The sequence below is a fragment of the Panicum virgatum genome, chromosome 6K (assembly GCF_016808335.1).
Source record: "Panicum virgatum strain AP13 chromosome 6K, P.virgatum_v5, whole genome shotgun sequence".
NCBI lineage: Eukaryota > Viridiplantae > Streptophyta > Magnoliopsida > Poales > Poaceae > Panicum > Panicum virgatum.
This window is the reverse complement of record NC_053141.1, coordinates 19,085,100-19,094,278: the sequence shown is the minus strand read 5'-3', so window position 1 is coordinate 19,094,278 and position 9,179 is coordinate 19,085,100. Positions and strand designations below refer to the sequence as shown.

Sequence of the window (9,179 nt, the reverse complement as noted above, 5' to 3'; positions counted from 1 at the left end):
TGCAGGCACACCAGTTCTCAATTGCCACATGAAAAGTCTGCAAAAGATGTTCATCCATCAGTATGAATACATTGATTATGTCTTACACAGGCTGAGTACCCCAAAATTGCTGGAGGTCACAAATCTTCCACAGATTGTAAATGACATTCAAATATATGACAATACTCATTATTAGGGGTGCTGCAGGCCTGCAGAGCACAAACCATATAATTACTCCAACTCCTCTAACAAATAGATAGTCAAAATATTCTTTCCAGACAGGAACTCAGATACAAGATTTGAGGTCGATTGCTCCCAAAACAGAGGAAGCAAGCCTTTGCTCCATTGCATGTTCCATGTACAACAAAACAGCACTCTAGGGTTATCTTCATCATCCAGAACTTCTACCTTGCTTTGCATAGCTGATGAATCAGGCACATCCATGTCACCTGGTTAATATTCATTTTTCCTGCATGGAAACAGAACAAATAGTCAAGAGACCTGAAGAGACCACAACCGAACACAGGCTACAGTACATGCCTAACAAAAAAATAGACTTTCATCATGTAGAAGAGAATTTTGTAGAACTCCAGTATGGTTGCGGTACAAGAACAATTGATGTAGGGGCAAGCAGAGTATAGTTATTATGTTAAGTTAGAAGAAGACTTTGTTCATCCAACACAGGATATGAACACACATTTGTACCACAGCATAAACAACTCTCCCAAAAACGTGCCCTGCTGCATTCAATCTCAAATTGTGCATTTTCAATAGCATGAAAAAATATTTTGTCCATAAAACCACCATTCCAATACATGGTCCTATCCATTTAATAATAATAAAAAATGCCATGTATGATTATACACTTGGCGACAAGAAAAATTATATCAATCAACCATTACAAAGGCTTCCTTGTTTCAGTGGAAAGGTGCAGATTATTAACCTTTTCTTTCATCTTGTGATTCTTAAAGCTACAATCCGCAATCCCAGGCTGAAACAAACAAGGCCTTAAATAATTTACTATCAAGCCTAACTAATTCTCACATGTCATGTGCACTTTGATGACGTTAAAAATTTATGGAACTGAGATGCACTTGAATGTACAGAAACTGTTCATCAGGCATTGAACACAAGGAATAATTGGCTATCCAAAGCAGATGCATGGTCCCTTGTGTAGATATAACAATCCAATGACAGGTAAACAAATTGCAATAAACTTATTATATGTGTACCAAGCTCTTGTACAGTTGTACTACTAGCAACACAATACTAAGACATGCAAAAACGTGCCATGCAAAAATGTGCCCTCACTTGTAAAACTGACATTATCTGCACAATTAATATGATTTATAGCTTTCATATAATCGCCATACTCATTAATCATAAATGTTAGACCTAACATGACATCTGTATTCCCTATTTAACTATCCAGACCCTAGCAGTGACAACTAGGCAACTGTTTATACATGTGTTTCACTATACATGTCAGCAAAGAATGATTGTGAAGCTAAAAGTTGATTGGAGGGTGTTAGAGCGACAAACATGCATTTAACATTTATAAATTCAGATACAGGTACCGGGATACCTAAATTACATTCTTCTGAAAATATCATTAGCAGAGTACAAGTAAAAAATATATCTAAAACGAGACCTGAAGATATTTGAGTTAGGTAATTTCAGATATTCTCACAAGGATGGCTAACCTCTACAAGGATCATACATGCAAGGATGGAGAACTGTGAACTATATTATGTAGAGAAATTCCATGAACTGTGATTTTGTGGTCATCTATACCCTTATGTCAGATGTATTTTACAATGTTGTACAAATCAGCATGTGAGTATTACTTCTAATATTTTGTAGGTGTAGCATTACTCATGCAGTAACAACAAATCTACAGAAGCAGCAATAAATTCTTGATATCTTAACAAAACTAACATACTGATCTAGTCCTCATCTTCATCAGAAATGAGTATAACAGGACCCTTCACCCTGTTATCACTATTCCCAATAAGTTCCTGAGCAGCCTTTGCAAGGAACTCTTCCGCAGCAGCACGAACAGACTTCTTTTCAGGGAAAGGCTCAGGCTTTCTCTTCTGCCCAGACCAGCCCCTTCTTTCTCCTCTACTGATTGCCTGCATGCTTCTCTTCTGATCTGAAACAGCAACAACAACAACAAAACTCTCAGATCCAAGCATAATAACCGAAAAATGCACATAAATTTAATATTCAAATACGTACCAGATGTCAGATGGGAAAGTGAGTGTCCAATGAACCTTGCTGCTGCTTGTGTATTCAGTGTAGTAGTAGGGCGAAGTGGCGCTGCAATTGAGTTCAGGTAGTAACTAGGTACCAGCATTGCATATCTATGAATAAACTATGAATACACATGAAAAGTGCAGTACAGTACCCTTGTCCCAATCCTCAAATCGATCTAACTTCTCTTGCCACAGGCTTAACCTCTCCTGCAAAGAAAAGAATCAGATCTTAGAAGAAAAAAAACTATCAACTGAAGAGCTAGACTAATTGACAAATACAAAGATTACATTTTCACTTCAAGTAGTGGCGACGTACACTCCAACAAACAATCATAAATATCAAAACTTTCTCCCAGTCCAGGTAGCAGAATAGTTGAAAAGATATAAACATTGAATTAATGTGGCTACATAGAACTCTCCACTCAGGGCTTGTTCGGTTAATCCCCTCCACAAGGGGATTGTGAGGGATTGGAAGGGATTGAGTGGGATTTTGACTTGTTGCGGATTTAATCCCTCCCAACCCCCTCTAATCCCCTCCAAACCGAAGAAGCCTTCAAAGATTACAAAATATCTTTTATTACTTTTAACATATAACTTTGAACAGAATACCTGACAGCATACATAGACTGAATTTTCCAAATCATGATATATCCAAATAGAACTCTTCATTCAAGAATTGCCGTTATCAAAAGTTTTCTCAATATATTAAAATTCTGACAACTAAACAAATTGTTGACAAAAATTTTCAATTTAAGATGCCCTCGCGCAGAATCCCAAATCACAAGTCATATTGCTAATGTACAGCTTTCACTTAATTATTTTTGTTGTTGGTCTTACTGATTGCTTTGTTGCTCATTCATTGTCCAGCTTGCTGCTTGGGAGAAGAGAAAGGATGGCAAGAACAATTGGGAGAATGCATGGTGGACGGCTCCATGAAAGTATGTATATGCTACTAAATTTTGCTGTCATGGTATGTTTAGGATATGTCTATGGCGTCACCCCACCGCTTGCCTTATACACCTAGGTGTTGTGAGGGGGCTAGGTCACCGAGTCGCCTTAGCTCCTTAAGAACCATGATCCCAATGACCACAAATACTAAAACTTTCTCCATGCAAATTCTACAGTAAAAGGGCAATAATAGAAAATTAAGCTAAATGCTGAACCATGTCAAAGGCGATATTACAATGATAGAAGCTCTGTTCGGATCCACAAAAAAGCTTATGTATAACCATGTGCATGTTGAATAAGTCCAAGCTAAAGTGCTCCACCCTCACGCTCAACGCTCCAAGGCAATTATTTACACAAAGTACTCCATCTTTGCTCCAGTCAATAACACTGACATGTAACTCCTACTTCAAGTGCATCCCGAAACAAAACACTTCGAAAGATTTGAGGATTCTCAGAGACAGGAGGAGCTTACAAACTCTTTTCTGATGGGGTGCTCGTCGGGGTCAATTCCCGAACACCTTAGCCGCACTGCAAAAATCCGCAAAAATATACCTTTAATGAGGAAATAAAAAAAGGCTAACGTTAGATAACGAGAAAGGGAAGCGCTGATGGGTACCCGCTAATAGGGAGGTGGCGGCCTGCGCCACGGCTAGGAAGGCGCGCGCCCGAAGCAGGGGCGGGAGCTCGGCGACGGCGTCGGGGTCCTCCGCCGCAGCGAGCAGCTGGGATAGGTGGTCCCCGACGGACTCGGCGGCCGCGAGCGTATCCTCGGCGGCGGATACAACGGAAGGCGGAACCGCCGAGGCCGCGTCGGCGGAGGTGGCGGCCATGGTTTGGGCAGATTTAGACGGCGGCAAGGAGTTCAGGGAAGCGGGTCGTTTGGGTGCGCGGTTACAAGGATGTAATTAGGGTTGGAACCGGGTCCTTGGGTTATCCAAGGTTTATTTTTACTAGTATATCCTTGGGTTATCCAAGGTTTATTTTTATTAGTTATATACTAGGTAAAAGAAATAACATACTCGCTCCGTATATAAAAAGGAAGTCGTTTTGAGTTTTTTTAAATTAAATATTTTAAACTTTAACTATAAATAATTTTTATGTTGATTTTTAAAATATAAAAGTGGTGTAAATATATTTATTTTGAAATATAGTCTCATAAAAGTATATATTGACTATATTTTATAAATTTTTATAGCAAAAATGTAGTGGTCAAAGTTGTTTTTGAGACAGTGTCGATATTTGAAACGACTTCCTTTATCAACCTGGAAACATGGAGAGTACATAGCTATAGCCTATAGATCTCATCTGCACTCTGCATCCTTCCACCATTATTAGCTTTATTTCTTGTTGACCACCCTCTCCAAAGAAGCATAATATCTTTCAGTTTGTACGTCCAAGTATGCGACCAAAGGGAGGAATTCCGCTTAATACAATCCATCCATCCGGGATACCTCTCCCCCTTTCAAGGCACATAAAATCACTATTTTCCTAAAAAAAGAAGAAAAATAAAATGGAATGGAAGGGTTGAGCCTGCTATTAGAAGGTCAAAGAAACTCATTTTTTGGAGGGAGATCTCAAGGAAGATCAGAAAGGATATATCAGCTCTAGCCGCTGACGAACCCTAAGTTGGCAAGGAACTACAAAATTGAGGAGAGACTCAAGAAATTGCAGAGTCGACTCTCCAACCCCAAAATCTTATTAAGTGTTCCCACTCCCGATCGACATTTCACAAATTCAGCTCTAATGTCTTCCATAATTATGAGGCGCCAACATAGTTTTGCATACTTACATTTGAAGAACAGGTGTCCGCGGTGTTTATCGAGTCTTCTAGAAACAAGGCATATAGTGTCAATATTGATGTCTCGTTTTGTCATATTTCTTACTGGTAGGCTGCTATGTGCTAATCGCCACACAAGCATCTTAACTTTGTTGGGGACTTTGACCTGGCATATTTTGTGCCATTTAAATTCACCCTCACATCCATGCATTTCTAGAAGTAGAGCCGTCCGGCCTTGAGATCATCCCTTCTTGCCACTGCCATCTTATAAGCTAATTTAACTGAAAATAATCTATTTGGATCAAAGTACCATGCAGGCCGGTCCTCCATATGCACATCAATTGGAATCTATAAGATCTCAGTTGCATCCTCCGGCAAAACTATCCCGGATTAGTTGCTCATTTCATTTACCCATAATTGGATCAATAAGTTCATTAACCCTTGTCAGCAAGCATGATCTCTTGATTGTGACTAGTTTTCCTGTAGAGCCTTTGGGCAACCATGGGTCTTCCCATATCTTCACATTTTCACCATTACCAATTCGCCATAAAATGTTTCTCCAAGTATATGATTTGCCAGCACGCAGAACACAATATAGAATATCTAAATTTGGGAAGTATCTTGCCTTCAGTATCAACAGACATAGTGTGTCAGGGGTAGTTATGGGTGGGCAAAATACCCGAAACCCGAAACTCGTACCCGAAAAACCCGAGCCCGAACCCGAATAACCCGAGCCCGAAAAACCCAAACTCTAGTTTAGGTTCCAACCCACAGTACCCGAAATTATTACGGGTAATTCGGGTATAAGGCCACGGTACCCGAACTACCCAAGAAACCCGAGCAGTAGGCCAACCCAAAAATATCATTCATTCCAGCCCACTTATATTTCCAGCCCAGCCCACTAAAGCCCTTCCTAACCCTAATCCTAGTCGGCCCACCTAGGCCCCCATGCCCCCAGCCCCCTACTTGACGCCACTGCGCCCACCCCAGCCGCCGCTCGACGCCCTCCTCGGCCTCACTCCTCCATCGTCCTCGGTCCTCGCCCATCACCCCCAGACCCTGACACCAACGCCCCTGCCACTCCCGTGCCCCCGCCGGCCGCAAGTGCAGTCAGCACCGTTGGCCACTGACGCTCCCGCCCTCGCCGGTCTCCACGGCACCTCCAACCCCGACGATCGGACGGCTCCGCCCCCGCCCCCTGCCCCCACCGATGGTTCAGTCGGCGCCACCGCACCACCGACGCCCTCGCCGGTCTCCGCCACCGCGGGGCGCCGTGGCCGAGCCGCCACCGGGGGCGCCATGGCCAAGCCGCCGCCACCCCTGCTGCAGGCTACAGCGCTGCCCTTCGGGTAGTTCGGGGTTACCCGAACCCTAATTTTCGGGTACCCGAGATGTCGGGTTTTCATCTTTTCGGGCAAATTTCGGGTATCAATTTTCAAAACCCGAAATTTCGAAAACCTAAAAAACCCGACCCGAAATTTTCGGGCTACCCGAATGCCCACCCATAGGGGTAGTCAGCACCCTCCATGCTTGCCTGCTCAACATCACCAAATTAAACAAGTGCAGATCCCGAAATCCTAACCCACCCTTCTATTGCATCTTGTAAGTTTTTCCCAATTAAGCCAATAAATTTTATTTGTTTTGTCTTGCTGACTCCACCGGTGTCTTGCAATAATCATATTTAGCTTGTCACACATGCCTTTTGTAAGATCAAAACATGACATAACATAGGCGGGGATGGATTGCATGCTACAGCTTTGATAAGAATTTCCTTACTAGCCTTAGATAGAAGTTTTTCCTGCCAGTCCTAGATTCTGCTCTAAATCTTCTTTTTAATGTACTAAAATGTTATCAGTTTTTATTTTCCAACTAAGACAGGTAACCCCAAGTACCATTCACTTCTTGCGTCAATCCAATAGAAAGGTTTGAACCCATTGGACTCCTAACTCAATGACTTGTGTGTTGGGCTAAATATTATAGATGATTTCTCTATTGATAACATGTCTAGAAGCCCCTTCATATACCTCCAAAATGCATCTGAGTTCTTGTGCACAACTTATTGTAGCTCTAGTCAATATCAAGGAATCATCAGTGAAGAATAGTTGGTTTACTCTTGGTGCACCTCGGCAAATCTTGATGCCTTCAATTCTACCATCACACCTAAGCAAGATAGTAGCGTGCGCATTTCCATCGCATCAATATGATGGAGTTGACAGGCACGAGCACGAGTAGTAGATCCAAGAGGCGGCGATGTCGGTGTGGCTATATCGTTAGTGTTGATGTCCTCATCACAAACTCAGCTTTTTGCAACATTGCTGATAAGCCTTCTGCATATAAAATAATAAGGTGAATGGGGATCACCCAGAGAAGCCTCTTTGAGGAAAAATTTGCTGAGTATATGATCTGTTAACCTTAATTTTATAAGAAACCGAGATAACACAGTCGATGATAAGTTGGATCTACCTTTCATGAAAACCCATCTGTAACATTATTTTATCGAAGAAAACCCATTCGACCCTATCGTAAACTTTGCTCATGTCTAGTTTAATTGCAGACAACCCTTTTATGCCTTTTTCTTTTAGAATTTAAATAATGAGTTAACCGATCATAAGCCTAAAGAACATTATCTGTAATTAATCTTCCCGGTAAAAAAACACTTTGAGATGCGAAGATAATATCTGGTAAGATATTCTTTAATGTATTAGCAAACACCTATCAAATGAGTTTATACACAACATTAAATAAACTAATTGGCCGCAAATCTTTCAACATTTGTGGAGAGCATGTTTTTTGGATTGAAACAATAATAGTGTCATTCCAACCTACTGGCATAGGCCCTTCATTAAGGACACCTAGCACTTCTTGTTTCACTCAATCACCAATTAAAGACGAGAACTTTTTATAATATACCATCAGCGCCAGGGCCTTCAAGTCATATATATGCTCTCAAGAGCCTTGCAGATGCCCCCTCTGTTGGATTTTCTTATATGTGGCTTTCAACATTTATTCATATTATTTATATTATGGTTATTGTCTATCTCAATGTGGAATTATTTATTGATGCGTGATGAGGAATTATTGATGTGGAATTTAACTTGTGGAATTTGTACTCGAGGCGTCGAGGACATCTGTGCTGGAATACAGTAGAGGAATTAATTGAGATCGACTCTACTGGAATATTTATTATGTACGTACATGTTTGACCCGGGTACAACATGATGGAATTGCTGGGTTTATTTTGCAGGATCGACTCTGCAGGCTGTTAACCCACATGATCAGATTGGAATTGGTCTCATACATACAACTGATCATGGCACATGACTCACACATGTGTGCTTGGGACTATTATATTTTAGACTCGTAAAACTGGCATGTCTGATCGTGGTTGGTGACATGGTTCAGGAGTCACACGGTTTTTCGGAACACATGTTAAATACATGTATATATGTAACACTTGAAAGTGGAGTCTATAAATAGATCCCTACCCTTTAGCCTCATTATGCATTGTGAGCGGCACCACGGAATAGGTAGAGGAATAGAGGGTAGTCCGAATAGCCCACAATTCCCAACATTGGTATCAAGAGCCAATCCCATTTTTTCCCGCTGTCACTCCGACTAGAAACCCTATTCCGAGAAAAACTCTGCCGCCGCCGCCGCCGCCGCCGTTCCATCTATTCGTCAGAGCCGCCTGTGATTGCTCCTGAAAATCTCCATCCCAACTCGATCTTAGCGTAGCAGCCGGGCAGGTGCTCCAACCCTTCCTGCTGTGCGCGTGGTAATCGAGGAAGTTCCAGCCGCACGCTTGAAGATTCCAAGGGAGGAGCTCACAAACGTGGGGGCTTTGATTCCAAGAAAGGAGCCAGACCACGTGTGCTTGCTGGGGGTCTTCATCGAGCACACGTAATTAAAGGAGGAGGTCAAAATCGTGGGGGCCTGTGCTGATCTATCCGCACAACATCAGGATATTTCATCTGGTACTACATATTATCACTCGCAATGGCATCTAACAGTGTTTTCTCTGAATTGGTTAGAGGTTGCAAATTAGATGGCTCTAATTTCACGGTTTGGAAACGGAAGATCATGTATTTGCTTACTGCCGAGAATATTGATTATGTCATTTATGTTCCTGAACCGGAAAGCCAAATAATGATGCCAGTAATAAGGAAAAGAGAAGCTATTTGCTGGAATATGAAGCATGGGCTAAGGATAATAAAAGA

The 9,179-nt window shown here is 41.8% G+C and overlaps 1 protein-coding gene across 3 annotated transcripts; it reads right to left on the bottom strand.

Annotated features, from left to right (window-relative positions):
- On the bottom strand, positions 1 to 4,153 carry LOC120711987 (nuclear nucleic acid-binding protein C1D-like). 3 transcript variants are annotated; one of them, XR_005690573.1, is made up of 7 exons: positions 3,802 to 4,089; positions 3,658 to 3,713; positions 2,390 to 2,444; positions 2,221 to 2,301; positions 1,922 to 2,134; positions 923 to 970; positions 1 to 448 (listed from the first exon to the last, which is right to left on the bottom strand). XR_005690573.1 is itself a non-coding variant. In XM_039997671.1 (6 exons), the coding sequence occupies exons 1-5, from the start codon at positions 4,013 to 4,015 to the stop codon at positions 1,926 to 1,928; spliced, it is 615 nt and encodes a 204-aa protein (XP_039853605.1). In that variant the 5' UTR covers positions 4,016 to 4,153; the 3' UTR covers positions 22 to 448; positions 1,922 to 1,925. The 3 variants fall into 3 exon arrangements, 2 of the variants coding, with proteins under 2 accessions (XP_039853605.1, XP_039853606.1); XM_039997671.1 differs by lacking the exon at positions 923 to 970 and having other exon boundaries at positions 22 to 448; positions 3,802 to 4,153; XM_039997672.1 differs by lacking the exon at positions 923 to 970 and having other exon boundaries at positions 22 to 448; positions 1,918 to 2,134.
- Positions 4,154 to 9,179: the final 5,026 nt, after the last annotated feature.

Bases quoted from the DNA above. Each gene is read 5' to 3' on its own strand.
- LOC120711987 (XM_039997671.1), bottom strand. From the start codon at position 4,015: ATGGCCGCCACCTCCGCCGACGCGGCCTCGGCGGTTCCGCCTTCCGTT. The intron at 3,714-3,801 runs GTACCCATCAGC...GGATTTTTGCAG, and splicing joins CGCCACCTCCCTATTAGCGG to TGCGGCTAAGGTGTTCGGGA. The intron at 2,302-2,389 runs GTACTGTACTGC...ACTCAATTGCAG, and splicing joins ATTTGAGGATTGGGACAAGG to CGCCACTTCGCCCTACTACT.